The 16,029-nt window shown below is 44.5% G+C and overlaps 2 protein-coding genes across 9 annotated transcripts in view; one reads left to right on the top strand and one right to left on the bottom strand.

The window, feature by feature from the left end:
- Nucleotides 1–3,357, top strand: part of DIP2C (disco interacting protein 2 homolog C) — a 319,660-nt gene extending 316,303 nt beyond the window's left edge. For all 4 annotated transcript variants that reach the window (XM_061349614.1, XM_061349630.1, XM_061349622.1 and 1 more), the window contains one exon: nt 219–3,357. In XM_061349614.1, coding sequence (XP_061205598.1) covers nt 219–471 — 253 coding nt within the window. In that variant the 3' untranslated portion in view covers nt 472–3,357. The remainder of the gene's footprint in view (nt 1–218) is intronic.
- Nucleotides 3,358–12,945: 9,588 nt separating this feature from the next.
- Nucleotides 12,946–16,029, bottom strand: part of ZMYND11 (zinc finger MYND-type containing 11) — a 108,838-nt gene continuing 105,754 nt past the window's right edge. For all 5 annotated transcript variants that reach the window (XM_061349710.1, XM_061349684.1, XM_061349701.1 and 2 more), the window contains one exon: nt 12,946–14,717. In XM_061349710.1, the coding sequence (XP_061205694.1) occupies nt 14,595–14,717 (123 nt within the window). In that variant the 3' untranslated portion in view covers nt 12,946–14,594. The remainder of the gene's footprint in view (nt 14,718–16,029) is intronic.

Genomic DNA, 16,029 nt, shown 5'->3' with positions numbered 1-16,029 from the left:
AATACTTGGTGTTGCAGCAATAGTAGAGAGCTAGCAGAGCAGTTGTTCTGCCCCTGCCTGCAGACAAGTTGTCTCTCACTACCTACACTCTGTGGTGAATATACAGAAGGAGCCCAAGGAGCTGAAACAAAAGGTAACCAAGGTGGAATGAAAAGGGTGAAAAATAAAATGGGTTAAAAAGAAAAACACCACTAATACCGTTTGTTTTTTCGTTTCAGTGCGGTGTTTACTTGGACAAATTTATTGGTCGTTGTAGTTGAGCTGGATGGATCAGAGCAAGAAGCTTTGGACCTGGTTCCTTTGGTCACCAACGTGGTCCTGGAGGAACACTATCTGATTGTAGGGGTGGTGGTGGTTGTGGACATTGGTGTAATTCCTATCAACTCCCGTGGAGAGAAACAACGTATGCACCTACGAGATGGATTTTTGGCAGACCAGCTAGATCCCATCTATGTGGCCTACAACATGTAGTCTTGTACCTTAAAGCTTCCATGGACTTTACTATAGATGTATAAAATTTTTTGGTGTCCACTAAAAAGTGTGCAGATAAGATGCTGACACTCATCAGAATGGAACTGTTTCTATTGCGACTTTTCAAAGCAGTCACGATTGGCAGGAAATCAAATGTGAAATGTTTTCTTTTACCACTAAATTTTAGACAAGAAGGACTCTGGGGTAAGGCCCTTCGGTGTGTTGGAAAAGCCCATTTTAAACTTTTCTTTTTGCTTATTGGACAATACTGCTTTTTTGAGTAAATGTGGCTTTGTATTTTACATTAAGTAAGCTGAAGTAGATTTTTGTTTTTTATTCTGCCCTCCAAATGGATTCTTTTCAAACAATTTGCATACTAATACAAATAATTGTTTTCTTCGTTTGTTTTAATGTGTCATAAAGAGCTGATGAATACAGATCCGTTACTAACTTAAGCCATTTTAGATCCCACGTCTTAGGAATCTATGTAGTGGTACGAGGAGAATACCCAAAGTAGCACCTTTCAATTAGAAATCTTGCAGCTTTCTGTCAGAGATGCTGAAAGCCCAAAGGCCAAAGAGCCTTTGCTGTTAGCGTTAGAATGGAAGAAATTTATAAATAAGGTGTATTTCGGCGATGAACTTGCAAATATCTTTGTACTAAACTAAAAGATAAAATAAGTTAACTACTTCTTCTGTAATTATGTACAAAACGTTTAATTTATTTTGATCTCTTTAGAAGTATAAAAGAGAAGAAACATTCAAGAATATTAATCTCTTGAAATGTTTGCTAATATAAAAACAAAGTGTTGTATTATCTTGAGTGGATAGTATCACATCAAATATATATATATGAAATATAAATTCACTAATGACAAAAGATTTTAAAGTTTAAAATGCAGTACTTGTCACTTGCATGGTGTCTCCCACTGTAGATAATCAAATGTTACTCACAATTTTTTTGGAAGAAAAAACAAAAAAAGCAATCCTGGATTGCTAAGTATCCCTGTCAAAAAGAATCCTCTAGATACCAGCAAGTGGAATTATTGCTGCCTTTAAGGCAGTGAATGAATTTAAGACTAAAAATGCACTACAGTAATTTTCTTTTCTTTGCCATGGAGGCAACAATAAATATTCGTGCTGGCATGTGCATACACTTGTTAGACTTAGAAAAGGCAGGTTGAGGAATAGCACTGTTGTCTAGCTGCAGAACTTTGTTGCACAATTTTTCTCATTGTTTTAGTTGGTGTTTTTATTGCTATAAGGAAATGTTTTGGGGTTATTTGCAGAGTTATCAGTTTGCCTCTCAGCTAGGACACGTAGCTCAGTGGCCAGTGCATCCAGTTTACATTTACAGGAAACGATTGTTTCGTGGTCTTCAATTTATTCCTTAGCAGAGAGGAGTGTACAGTCACTACAAGCGAATTGGCACGAACCGTGCATCTGCTAACTAGTCCCTAACAGCATTGAAACATCAGAGGAACCAATCTGCCTGTTGAAAGAACGGAGGAGTCCCACGGTCTCCAGGCTGAGGCCGTCGCGGGAGAAGAGTAGGAAAACATGCATCACAGCTGCCTTCATTTTGCTACCTTTGGATAAAAGAGAGGTTTGATTCCCCAGTTCTGTTGTTTTCCCTGAACCCCATGCCCCTGTTTTTTAAATCCTTCCCTCTCCTTCATGTGGTTGTAACTGAATTGACCTGTTTGTGATCAAGAGTGGGATTTACCAGCTGCAGTCCAAGAATGCTTTTCTTATTGTCCCAAATGACGTACATGTGCTGGCTCTCATTACCGGATATGCATGACTAAGATTGTGGCAGGGCAAGTGTAATCATGTTTATATCACGTATAAGGGAGTCTCGATGCTGAGTGTTTAAAATCTGTTTAAAAGGTAGGGACGTTTTAGTCTGCATGTACAGTACAGAGCATCTTGCCACGTCAGACGCGTTTTCTTTCTGCCTTCACTGTCCTGTGAATAGCCCCATTCATGCTCTGCAGACCAATCCTATATTTTGTCAACTTCATTTTCTGCTCCCTAAAAAGAATAAAATCTGTTCTTAATGGCAAGTTGTTGTAAGGTTTCAGACAAGATGTTGATTGATTACAAACATAATTGCAGTGTGTGAACTAACTTGTGAAGTCCTGCTATCGCTGATCTCAGTACTGCAAAACAAATCTTGCTGTCGTTCAAAGCATCACTTTAACCTTCACGAAGTCAACTTTGCATTTGTAGAGAATAAAAGAACTGCAATGCAGTTGTGAAACGCAGTTAATAACAGCTCTCTTCTGCAACCTGTCATCCGTGGTTGTTAAATCCTGAGTTAAGAGAAATGATAAACTGAGTTTCTGGTTTTGTTGTGCAAGCAAAAGGAAGGAAACACATAAGCACCATCAGACTGAGCAATAAAGAAGGATTGTTCTGTATTAGAAACTGTACTGTAGATAAACCATTCATGAGAATGTATAAAATGTTTGTCTTGTGACCTTGTGCTTTTGGAGTCAGACAAAACCATGTAATCAACTTGATGCACATGCACAAAAAAAAGAGGGTACACAATGAACATTTAAACACAAAACTAATCAAACAGGAGCAGATTCCTCATGGTGCTTGTTTATTATATATATTTAATCCTGCTTGACACTTTACCCAAGGGAAGACTGTCCCTTTTATCAGTTGAATGTTAGCAGCGTTATTTCATAGAGTGTGGTGACTGGTTAGAGAAATTCATGTAACTCAGCCAATCACAGTTTCAAACAAAAATTTTTATGTGCAAAGGACAGCAACCTTCTTGTATGTTAAACCACCAGTACGCTTTGTACATCTGTGATAACGCCTGTTTTATATTCAAATGAACAAATAAAAGCTTTTATTTTTGTTGCTCTGGAAAGATCGGTTTCTTAATTAAGTCATCTAAAGCGGAGCTCCCGAGGCCCGTGGGTCCTCGGCGCAGGAGCACAGAGAGCTATGCTGGAGTTTTATTTTGGTTACCTCTCTTGTTGCATAGTTTATTAGTACAAATCAGTCTACTTTTAACAATGTTTGAATACCGGTGTGGGCATTTCTTGCTGAAAGACTTTCATATGGCAACAAATGGGGTTTGTGAAATGTTTTTTAATTCTTTTTAATATACTCCAATATACTGTTCACGGTTTTGCTGAAAGTGTAAAGATTATTGTAAAATCGGTAACCTTTTGTGAGAAGCAATAACAAGCATTAGTACTGTAAAACTCTGCAAATTTGTCACTTATGGCTTTTGTTGCAAGGTCTCGCGACCAGCATCCTGCTGAGCAGTGGCTTAAGGAAGTCATGGATCCAGGTGCTAACATCTCTGCTGGAGCTTTCCACCAGTGGAATTATATGGGCAACTGCTTGATCACACGTGTGGGGCTAAAACCCCTTATTGGTTCAGAAACCTTGGATGACCAGATGAAACCCCAGGGAAATGTGATGTGCCAGTATCTGTGGGCTTCTCCAAACATGCTGTGACTTCAGAGCTGGCTCTGAGCAGCAGTGGCCCCTGAGAAGAGGCCCTAGCTTGGATTTTCCAAACATGATTTCAGAGGGTGAAATTTGGAGTGCTTGTGTCTTTCTAGCCCATCTGAGAAGTTCAGGGTATAAAAGCTTGTCTCTGATGGCTCAGATTTCAGCTTGCTCATCGCAAGAGGCAGGTGCAGGTTGGTGGACCTACAATTTTCCAGAGCAGAAAGTGCAGCACAAGAAGTGTGGGAGTTAAAGGGCAGGTTGGGGGTGGCAGGAGGAAGAGGATGGCAGAACGGCAGCTGGTTCCTGATTTGGTTTTACAAATGATTCTACAAAACACGAGAAAGGGTTTTACTGGTTTGGGCTGATGTGATTCGGGTTTTTAAAAGGTCAAAATATTTCCAAGTACACATCTTAAAAATGGGTTTCGCAACCAGGGGCTGAAACATCGCAAAGGCGGTGGGGAATCTCACCAACAAAAAATGGAGTAAGCTCAGAACAATTTCATGCACAATAAGAGCAGCGTAATGTATCATCATCATCACCATCATCAGGTTGATACGAGCAAGGTAAGAGCAGGAAAGAAGCTTGTTAAAAGACTGTGCAGCTTTGTATGTGTGTGTTTTTCAACACAAAAATTGCTTTATTTGCCCCATCACTGTCATCCCAGGCAGGGAGGGGGGACGTGCACAGAGATCAACAGCAAATCCTCACCAGTCACTTGCGAATGGAGTCACAGGAGGGTGGGTTTGGGGGAACGTCTGACTTTCACCAACAGCTTTCTTCAGTCAGCAAAAATTGTTGTAATAGGAAAAGATTTTGGTTAAAACTGGCTGAGATCTGAAGAGGAAAAAACAGAACCAGAGCCTACATTCTGAGAGTAGAAATTAATCATTTCGTTTGGGGATAAAATATAAAAGTTTAACCTGAGTTATTTTTTGATATCCAGAGTGAGTGCTTTGTTTGGCAGCCCACCTTCCCAAATGCTGTCATTCATCTTACCGTGATCAACAGGCTTTCCTTTCCAGGGTATTTCTGCTCTCTTTTGGAGGGTATCACCTTAAAGCTGGTCCAGAAATCCTTTCAAGGCTTGCCTCAGTCGTGCTGTACCTCACTGAAGTCAGCATCCTTGAAACAGCAGCTCTCACCCAGCAAACCAACATCAGCCCGTTTCTGTACATTTTTAGCATGCATCCTGATGCTGGAAACTGCACTAAAGGGCATCTAAAATCAATCATAGGTTCCCTAAGCAGGTCATGCTGCATTGTGCCAGCCACTATCAGCTCTTGCACAGCTTTCTGGTCTGCATGGACAAGATTTTTCTCAAAGCCAAGGAACTGTTTTATTCTCACAACACACTTAAACAAAAAATGATTGTAGCATATTGTACAGCTATGGCCAGCTAAAGGGCTGGCTCTAAAGGCACAGAGTTGATCTTGGTTTAATTTCATGCTTTGATAGGTTGCATTGACAGGCTTCACAGAAAGGACTGTCCTGTGGAAGGGACTTAAGGAGGGGATAAAGATAATGGAAGCACCACAACAGGGAAGGGTGTCCACATGTGAGTGGCAGGGGGAAAGGTGTGGAGATGTTGGGGAGAGGCACTGAGAATCATTGTGCTGAGCTGTCACTGCTGAAGAGAACGCTGGTGGCCAAAGCCATAAATGAAGGGCAGGTTTAGGAAGAGCATTTGGTGTTGAAGGGAGGTAAGGCTAGAAAAGATAATTGTGCCTGTGGAGGTGAGGGTCAAGTAACTGAGATTCCCTAACCCAGTGGTTCCAGAAACCTAATTTTAGAGGTTTACATTTTAATTTTCCCACCTAGGTGAGCCCATTTCAGATCAGGGAGCTCCGGGTTTGGGTTCAGAGCCCTGATGCTCTTAGCCCCCAATTCAGTCTGGCTTGGGTGAGCAACACCTGCTGAGTTCAGCCAGGGGGGCTTTGGAATAAGACCCAAGAGTGGAAATGCATAGAGGACAGAGGTGCAAGATAAGCACGGAGGTTATCCCAACCCGAAAGGTGCGGGAAACCAAAAAACCAAACAGGTCAGTATGAGGGAAAGGCAGGACTGAAGCAGGGAAGTGCTGAGGGAAGACAGGGGTAAGGAAAACAGCTGCATGCAAGAAGAAAATAACGTTTCCATGAAGCAAGGTTGGGAGGGGAGTACGGCATGGCCAGTATCCATGGAGTAGAGGAAGACAAGAATTTGAGCCAACAACTGCCCAAAGGAAATGGGTGGCTGAGGAGATACAGAGGAATTAAACTTTCCATTGCAGACACACGTGCTCAGTAACAGTCCAGGATGCCTCTCACAAACATTTGGGTTCAGAGAGTTCCCTGAAATCCACAGGAGGATGATTTCTGTGTGTCACCTTCCCCCCCTCACCACACGCAGCTGCTCACCAGAGGAGGATACACACTGATGCACGTTTGCTGTGCCTGTGGCCTGTGGGGCTGTGCTGCAGCTGCAGCCCCTCAGCCCAGGCTTGTGATGGGGCAGTGATGGAGTGCACAGCCCAGAGATGCCTGGGTGCTGCAGGGGCACACATGGTCCTGGAAACTCACAGCCCACCCCACCAAAGCAGGGTGCAGGCCAGCAGAGACTGAATGAGGAGTGCTTAAATCCTTCCCTTCCTTCCTCCTCCAGCTCTTTGGTCAGTAAAGAGAAAGAAAAAAGCAAATGAAGTGTGGCCTCAGCTATAATTATTTTTGTTCGTTCAAAGGATGGAAGCATCTTTTCATCTTGGGGCAAAGCCTTTTAACAGATCAAGGGGCTTTTAACTGTTGTTTTAAGCCATAATAAAGTGACTGTTAGAGATCACTCCGTGCTGAAGATTTTCTAACAGAACCCAGATTGTTCTTAAATGAAACCTTTCACTAAAGTGTTCCCATTTCCAGCAGATCACGGAACGGAGCCGTACCCTCACTCCAGCAGCAGCACAACTGCGTTTTTGCTGTGCGTGCATGCAGACACGTGCACTTTCATTGCATTTCACTTACAACTAACAGCACCATTTACTTCTCCTGCACAATAAAACCAGTGCATCTGCAGGAGAGAAGACAGAGCCGGGATGCATGTATCAGTCCTGACGTCACAAAGTGTAATGTTGGAGAAGAAAGCAACCAGAGACATTGTCTGTTTGACTTGATTTGTTCTATTTTCCCAGTTTTGATTTGGAAACGCTGAGCCATAGGAAAGGTAATTATTAATCAGTGGACACATTGAGAGCACTTGCTCGGTGCAGAGCTGCACTTCAAGTCATACTCTTTAAACAAAAAAGAACAAAAAAACCATGGGCCCACATTTGACGTTGGTTTGAACATGGATTAACGCTGCGTCAGAGGATTTTCATGGGGGTCCTTAAAGAGTGGCAAGAGTTAAACGGCTTCCTCCCTGTGCCTGTGTATTTCCCCGTAGGAGCTGCACAGATATCTTGGAGGGCTCTCCTGGAGTTCAGCGTGATCAGTCCCTCTCCGCTGATGCAGAGCTCATACCCTGCACCTCAGTTCATGGGGAAAGGCCAGGCTGCAGGAGCACCCCAGTCCCAGTGTGCCCCATGGGGGTGAGTGGAGCAAGGAGCCCCAGTGGGGTTGCACACAACCTCTGAGGTCAGAGGGATGTGATCATGCGAGGAACTTGAGCTCTGTAAATGGGAAGAAATCTGTCTGAAATTCCCTTCAGGGCAGTGTTTGCTCCATGGGCGCCCTTGCACAGGAGCATTCCTCCTCTGAACACGGCATCAAGGCAACCAAACCGTGGACTGAAACATGGCTGAGAAAAATACAAAAGTAGAGGATAAAAGAAAGTCAAAACAAACAAAAACCAGGGAATTGTTTCTCAGCCCCGAACCCTGTGATTACCCCTTTGGATCCTGTTCTCCACTTCTACCCAGTGAGCTGTGCTGAAGTCATGTTAATAGAGATTATAGAGTTGGCCTGTGTAAAAGATGTTTGGGAATGTCCTGATGGGTGCCTCCAACCCTGCAGCTGAGCTGTGTGTCCTGTGCAAGCAGAGTCCCCACTGACTGTCATCGTGTTGTTAAAAAGGGTTTGGGGTGCCAAGGTGAGAAAGGAGAGATTTCACCCACATGTCAAATTGCCACCCCATCATCCTCTTGCATCTTCCGGATGGGCAGGAGAAAACGGCCCTCCTCTCCCTTCTCCTCTTCCTCTGCCTCCTCCTCTTGCTTCTCTGCCTCCCCTCCTCCTCCTCCAAATGCTGCCGAAATCACTTTGAATGTCAGCCATAACAGCTGCTGTTGTGCAAAGCTCCCCCAGGCTCCAGGAGCTCTCAAGACTTCGGTCCTCAATCAGTCAAGTTGGAGGACCTCGAATCACCATTAACTGTCACAGTGATTTCTGCCCTGCCATGCTGAGACTGATGCACAGAGCACAGCTCCTGCATCAGAACGCAGCCTTCTGAAAACAGACAACAAACAAAACCCAAGGGCTGTTGCAGGACAGGGGACTCTGGGCATCGCTTTGCTGCACCAAATGGTGACTACAGTAAGTGTCAGAGATGGAAACATTCCTTCTGGCCAGGGAGGTCCTGACTAGAGGTCCAGGTGGGGGCTGGCTGTGGTGGCCAAGCTCTCCCCAGGGCCTGCTGGGCAGAGGCAGTGAGCAGGGCTTGGGGAAGGATGGTGGCACTGGTTATCATGGAGGCTAAGGCTGGTGTAGCTCCTTGGGGCTGCCCAGCCAGCTGCCATGCTGGGGGGGAGGTGCTGGCTGGGCCACAGCAGGCAGTGGGCACAGGCGGAGGGCATCAGACCGGCCTGGGCAGGTGTTCAGGAGGCCTGCAGCTCTTGAGCTGCACTTTCTGGCTGCTCTTTCCCTGCACAGGCCTTTCCTGCAGCAGCTGATGCTTATTACTGTCAGTAGCTTTCCAAAGGAGGCTCCTGCACCAGGCCAAGCTCCAGGTGTCCCAGAGCTTCCTCGGCTGGAGCTGGTGGCAGAGCCATCGCAATGGCACGGCACTGCAGGACAGATCCAGAGCCCCTGGCAGGGATCAGCTGTGTGAGCTGCCTCCTGCTCCCATTCCAAGCCCTGAAAATCCAGTGTCACCCACTGACTGGAGTGAAATACAGACCCAAGGCCTGGGTCCTTTTTGAACATGCCCAAATGCTGCACAGGGGCTCAGCATCCAGGCTTCTTGTGGGACGGGATGAGCGGTCCTGGGCTCTGGGTCAGCATCCAGCACCCACTCCCAGTGGCTTGCTCAGCACAGAGCAGCTTCCTCATTGCTGTGATGGGCACTGACATTAGTGAGCCCAGAATCGACATGCTGCTGGGTCCAGTGTCCGCAGGAAAAAATAACAAGCAATTGCATTACTGAGCTGCACATCTTTAATTTCTTCGGGGGAAAAAGAGGAGGCTTTCTGGCACTGATGGCCATTACAGACTTGTGAAAAGGCTCTGTCGCTCAGTCAAGTGCTGTGTCAGCCAAGGAGATTCTCTCTCTAGTGCATAAGCCACGCATGGCAGAGTTTCTGGCTGTGCTTTTTCTTAGAGAGGGAGCCAGTGTTGCTCCTTGGCAGGAATGAGCCTGGGGCTCCCTGCCTGCGCCGTGCTGCCTGTGCCACTGGGGCTTGCAGGCCTCGTTTTGCTCACTCCTGAGAGCACGCTAGACCTGCACAGCTCCCGTACATGGGTACGGCTTACTCCTCCTAGCGAGGACAGTTACTGGCTGCCCTTACCAGCCCAGGCGTGCAGGCAGAGCCCTGTCTCCTGATGATAGGGATGGTGGTTCCCTTTTTGCTTTCAGTGAAGCCGTTTCTCACCTGGAAGGCTCTGTTAAAGTAACAAGAGTGCACTGCTGTGCCCAAGTGTGGTGGGATCGTGGCTCAGCACCCACCTGGCACACAGCTGGCTGCACTGTGCTGTTCCCATGGGAGCAGAAGCATAGGAGGCAAAGACCTTCCCATGGGACCAGGAGTGGAGGACAGGCAGACGGAGCCACCTGCAGGGGCTGGCTGCAGGAGATGCGTTTTCCATTAACAAAGTGGTTAAAAACAAAGCGGTGCTCTGGCTTCACTAACAAACATTGCTGTGTGCTGCAGAGGTCCTTTCCCAAGCACTAGTGAAGCATTTTGTATAACCAGCCTCACAGTGCCTTCCCTAGGCAGAGCTCTAGTTTATTTTTAGGTACCTCTCTGGGGCAAATCCTATTTCCATTGAAGCTTTACACCAGCTTAGTTTTCACGTCCCGGGAGTTAACAGAAGCTGCTGGTGGCTTTGTAAACAAACACATTGCTCTGCCTCAGCATGGCCCGTTCTCCCTGTCTTGGCCTTTCTTCTGTATTATTGTCAATTATCAGACCCCCCTCTATGTAAAAATGCTCTGCAAAGCAGACGCCGTGCTTAATTTCAGCCCCTCCATGGCTGCTTGCCTGAAGGCATCTTTCCGTACTGCACTACCGGCTCCAGGGCCAGAGGCTGGAGAGGTCTCTGGGCAGGCATGGCCATGGGGAGCAGGAGCGGCAATTTAGAGTTAACTTGCTCTTGGTTCTTTTCCTGATTTTATGATTCTGACCCTTTTGCAACCCAGCATTTCTTTTTTAGAGAGCATTACCCAGGGTCTAGCATGCTTCTGAGCCTTTTGACATCTGGAAATAGGCTCTATTAAGGTGAAATATGACAGGTTTCTCAGGGTTCTGGGAGGTTTATGAAAGCATTTGGAAAGCATATGCATGGCTTGCATATGTGCTCTCTCTCATTGCAGCTAAAATTGGTTGGGTAGCCCCTAACTACCGGTAACAAATCCCAAACATACTTCACATACTCGGTCATTTAAGATCTGGAGAGTCAAATGAGCCCTGAGCTGGGCAGCTCACTCCACCTAAAGGAAGCAGGAGGCAGAAACCACTGCACCTCCTTAGTAAAAAGAGTAATAATAATAATGGTGATGATGACAAAAAAATAGCAACAACAAAATAAAGCCAAATAATGCTTTTAAAACTGATGCTCTACGAGCACTAAGACAGAGCCTGTTGGCAGTGGTGAAGACACAGAAGCTCAGAGAAAGCCCTGCTCATCCCATGTCCTAGTGAAAGGAAATTTGCTGGATTTGGGGCAGTCTAAGGACAAATAGCATCCCCTCCTTTGCAGAGGTGGTGGTGACGGGGCCCAGCGTGGGACACACAGCAGGTCACAGGGGAACCATGTGAAGCAATGTTGGTGGGAAGCTGCCGCGGCATTTCCAAAGTATTTAACCTGATTGCTTCTGATACTGACCCTATTGGTGACACCTGAACCAGCAACCGCATGAGGGGAGGGGAGCTGGGGTTGCTGGTGAGCAGAGCCATGCTTGGGGGCTGACTGCAGTTACGGAACGGGGAGAAGACCTGGGAAAGGGAGCTCAAGGGGGACGATGCTTCTTCCTGATCCCACGCTGCTAGCTTGAATCAGCATAACTGAGTCATTTGCAATGCAGGCACACACTGTGCTGGCTGTTTGTATTTAACCGAGCTTCACCACGATCAGTGAATAAAACTTGCACTCAGGTGAAATGCTATGACTCGTGTAAGAACAGAAAAGTTTGGAGAGTAAAATAATAACAGAAGCTTTTGAGGGATCTTTAAATATTTAAAAGGTTTTCTTTTCTCCTGGGACTTGCAGGCCTTGCCAGGTCTTAATTCCCACCGGGAAATGCTTAATTTCCACAGGGGTGCCAATTCCCAGTGTCCTTCCTGCAGCCCTGAAGTCACAATGGGGCTCCAGGACAACCTGCCCTCTGTGGCTCATCCCAAAATGTCCCTTTCTCTTGGGGGTGGCTGTGGGACATGCCCTGGGAGCACCAGTAGAATCCTGAGCCATTGGCTGCCTCCAGCCTATCACTGGAAGCAAGCTCTGGATTCGAAAAAAAGCAAGAAAGACAGACTGCTTCTCAGTTTCTAAGGGAAGCACCGCTGCTGTCCAGGCTGGAGCTGGATTCAGGGAGCCCTCTCAGTCCCTTCACTTATAATTATTTCATTAACAAAACATATGAGACGCAGGCTCATGGCTGGTGGCTGACACAGAGAGGAGGCAGAGTGGGGCCACTGCTGGGAGGAAGCACAGGGAGAAGGGAGTCTGCGAGCGCAGGACCTGGCATTAAAACCAGAACAGGATGGACATCACCCTCAGAGGCTGCTGGCGCTGAAGGGGCTGGAAAGATTGACTTTTGGTGCCAAGAGCTGTGTTAAGTGCTCAAGCCCTTGCACAGACCCAGCAACTCACCTTAGTCAGGCGCAAGGTCCCTGTGAGCAGAGGTACAGCTTCCCCCATGCACAGCCCTGGTCTTTCTAGGCAGGGACAAGTGAAAACAGCAGACACACGTGCACACCCCAGGACAACTGGCCAACATCAACACAGAACTTCCAGTGAGGGGTTTTTTTAAATACATTTATTAACCAATGTTAACACATTAAATGACTCTATATATTGCTAGTCAGAGCAGCTTACAAAATGCCAGAATGCATCATAAACTGGACAGCCACAATGAATAATTACAATGTGCATAGTGGCTAAGCTCAACACTTTAATATAGCTTTATGATTTGCAGAAAAATTAATTTTAAATCATGATTCCTAAAACAATCAATTGTAATTTTACCTAAAACTTATACAAAACCAGGCCACAATCTTTTTTTTTTGTTTTGTTTTGTTTTTTTTTTCTTTAAAACACACAGTTTTCACGCTGTAGTAACTTGGAAATGTGCAACCGTGTCAACAGAGACAAAAAAGCCAAAGTAACACGAATCTTACTTTCATGCAGCTATCAGTTAAATATTACATATTCTGGAATGATTTTACACCAAAAATATTTCCACAATAACTTGCTTTCATAGGGGTGGATCGAAGTTTTGGAACTTGTAAAGTAATCGAACAAGATTGTTTTTTAGTTGTGAAGTGTTTTACAGTCACAACACAGAGGCGACAAAAGTTAATTACACATTTATCAGGCAATAATGTAGCTATGGTAAGACGAGTTACCATCTACTTCCTATTTTTTTCCAATCAACTTACCACTTAATTTCTGCAACAGATGGGGCGTTATTTGGCAGCATCTAGTCAATTAACTTAGATCACCACTGCTAAATAAAGCAGATCAGGATTTCAGTGGTAGTTCACAGAAGTCTTAGTTATATTTTCATCTTTACAATGACCCTGACAAATCCTAGAGAAGACTTTTTGAAAGGCTTTCCTCCTGATTCTTCAGCTTCCATCGTTCCATCATGTAATTGCTTTCAATAAATATCAAAGATCTAAATAAATATTTACAAATTATTCCTCTAACTTCTCAAAAAATAGCTGGATGATTAATGGGCATATGACTCAGTCTAAGACCAATCTTTGAGAGGAACTAAAATGTGGAGTCACTTGAAAAGAAAAGCTATTTAAGTAAGCTTTACATCTATTTAAAAAATTGTCTCTGAACATGGATGCAATTCATATATCTATATATAAAACAAACAAAAAGAAAATAATTTTTCAACTATCGATCCATTCCTATTGGTAATGCTTCTTAATCCAGACATTCCGCAAAATACAGACTTTTTACAAATCACGGCATCTTTAATACAAGAAAATTAACATGCATTATTCTTCATTCTGAGTACAGTGATGGAGCTCATTATTAGGCAATGACCCATTACTACAAACATAACGGCTTCTGTGAAACTTAAGTGCTTTTTCTCCTTTTATTATCAAGTTACAATGGACCAGGCGACACCAGATCATAGGCAGTCGAATGACGTTGGATTGGGGGGCTGAAGGGGGACGCAAGAAACAAATTTGTATGCCTCATCATTCCGTGGATGACTAAAGGTAGTTGGGTTTTTTGTTGGATTGGGTTGTTTTTTGGCTTTTCTTATTCTTGTTACAAGCACTCATGTTAGGACAAAGATGAAATGTGCAAACTTCAAAATTTAAATATTCATTTTTCTCTAAGATCCAGCTCAGTAAAAGATTACCCCAGTTCCCTGTGATTTTAAACTACAAGATCAAAGCTAATATTTTGTTATAAAAGTTATATATTGAAAAGAAATAATGAAAATAAAACACAGTTGGGAAATATTTAAGAAAAAATACGCAGGACTAGCACCTGCTGTGTCAACCCTGTTCCCTAAATTCAATCATGTACCCACTGGTATAACCAATAGATAATGCCTTTAAACAGTAAAATTAAGCTGAACAAAACCAGCTCAACAAGGTTAAGAAATAAATGTTACATCAAGGTAGTATGCTTCGTTTTGCTGAAACAGTTCTATACTTCTTACATTCAGATCTAGTTTTTAAATGTTCCTTTTCTTAAACTTGCGTGATTTTCTTATTTTTAGATCTGCTGTTCTGTTTAAAGATTAAAATCTCTGTAAAACCTAAAAATGTTTTAAAATTTGCCGAAAATGCAACAAATCCTCTAGTTTAAAATTAGTTAAAGTAACCAGCTCCCACAGATGTGAAATTCATTTCGCTGACAAAATTTTTGGAGGAGCGTTCAACAGAAGATTGAAATTACTGTGCAAAATTTCTGTTACGAAAAGTGTTTAAAGGCTGGTGCAAAATGGGAAGCAAATTCTAAACAATTTTGGCTTCTTGGAAACAAAAACCGCTGTGTCTGAGAATAGCAATCATCGGGGTGGTTTGCTAGGGGAGGAATAGCTCTTTCATCTTTTTCTGCGGCAGGTACGTTTGTGTTCGGCATGCCAGTGCTCCTGCTGACACTTGATGGAGCAGTAGGAAGTGTTCCAGCAGCAGTGATACATGGCCTCCTCTTCACAGTTGTAGCACTGGAAAGAACAAACGAGATGAGATTAACACCCTGGTAGGATCCCTCCTTACCAAGGAACGGATGTTCTCACCTGCTCGTGGATGCACCAGCATGTGCAGAGCAATACTTCTCTTCTATTTATGCTTGGGGCATCCAGAGGCAGGAGGGCATTTTTCACATGTGCTGACTAAAGCAGCACTCTTTAGCAAATCTGCACAATGCTTTCCTATCTTCCAGAGTCTGGAATCTTGCTTTTGAGAAGAAATCATTGCTCACTTAAGAAAACTCATCTCTCAGGGCAGTGAACTGACATTTTTCAGCCACATAGTGTGTCTTTTACCCTGCATTTGTATAAGAGCACCCTGATCTATGTCTTAAAAGCTACGATAAATCAGCAGACACTTCTGGCGTGAACAGCTTCTGCGCAAGCTTGAAAATCAGCATCTCTGAAGTTTCTTTACAAGCGTGACGTGTCCAGAGGTTTCTGGGTAGGATGGTTTCGGGCTAGGAAAATCTCCAAAGTCACAATACCAACATCACTGCAGAAAAGATTAATTTGTTACCAAGTGGTTTGTTATAGCCCATTTAGGGCAAATCTGCAAGGAGGCCACTGTCACTGGGGTTTGCTGACCAGCAGAAAGCGCTGCAACCTCGTGGAAAAAATAACCCGACCCTGTGCTGCATGCATCAGTGCTACTAAGAAGGTGCCTTTTCCTTCGAGTCTTCCAGAAACCAGAGAAGACTTGCTGTACACAGGATGGCTACACTGGCTCTTGCTCCATGTCATGCCTGCCAGGAAGGCATGAAACTCCTGAAAGAAAGAGATGCTGCACTGCCACAGAAATACTTGTTTTTGGGGAGTGCTGCAGCAAAGAGGATTTCTACCCTGTCACACACGGAACACCCTCAGTTTCCTGGTAGCTGAAGATGCTACTTGGAAAATAACCCCCGTGGCCTCTGAGGAACTGAAAAAAGGGGATCAACATGGTGGTCAACACTATGGGTAGTCAATCACAAGGTATGGCACTCAGACGGGCGATGTGCCATGTCTCCAGGTGGGTTTATAAATTTTAAGGGAGTTTTGTAAAAGCATTAACTATCATTCTGACAAAATCCTGCAAAGTAGGGTGGCATTGCTGCTGAAGGAACTAACCTTGAGAGCCAGATTCTAATGATCTCAGATTTGTCTTTCTCAATTCAGTCTGCTCAAAATCCGAGCGCATGTTTATGAATCCAGTCTGAAATGCTTATTGCGTGACAGGGAACAGAGGGAGGGATATCAGTCTGTGCAGGCTGCTATCAAACCACAGAATAACACACAATTTACTTTT

Source organism: Neopsephotus bourkii, unplaced genomic scaffold (genome assembly GCF_033783945.1).
Source record: "Neopsephotus bourkii isolate Nb327-2 ecotype Australia unplaced genomic scaffold, CSIRO-AGI_Nbou_v1 NB_53, whole genome shotgun sequence".
Classification (NCBI taxonomy): Eukaryota; Metazoa; Chordata; class Aves; order Psittaciformes; family Psittacidae; genus Neopsephotus; species Neopsephotus bourkii.
The sequence above is the reverse complement of the archived record's forward strand: the minus strand, read 5'-3'. Positions and strand labels throughout refer to the sequence as shown.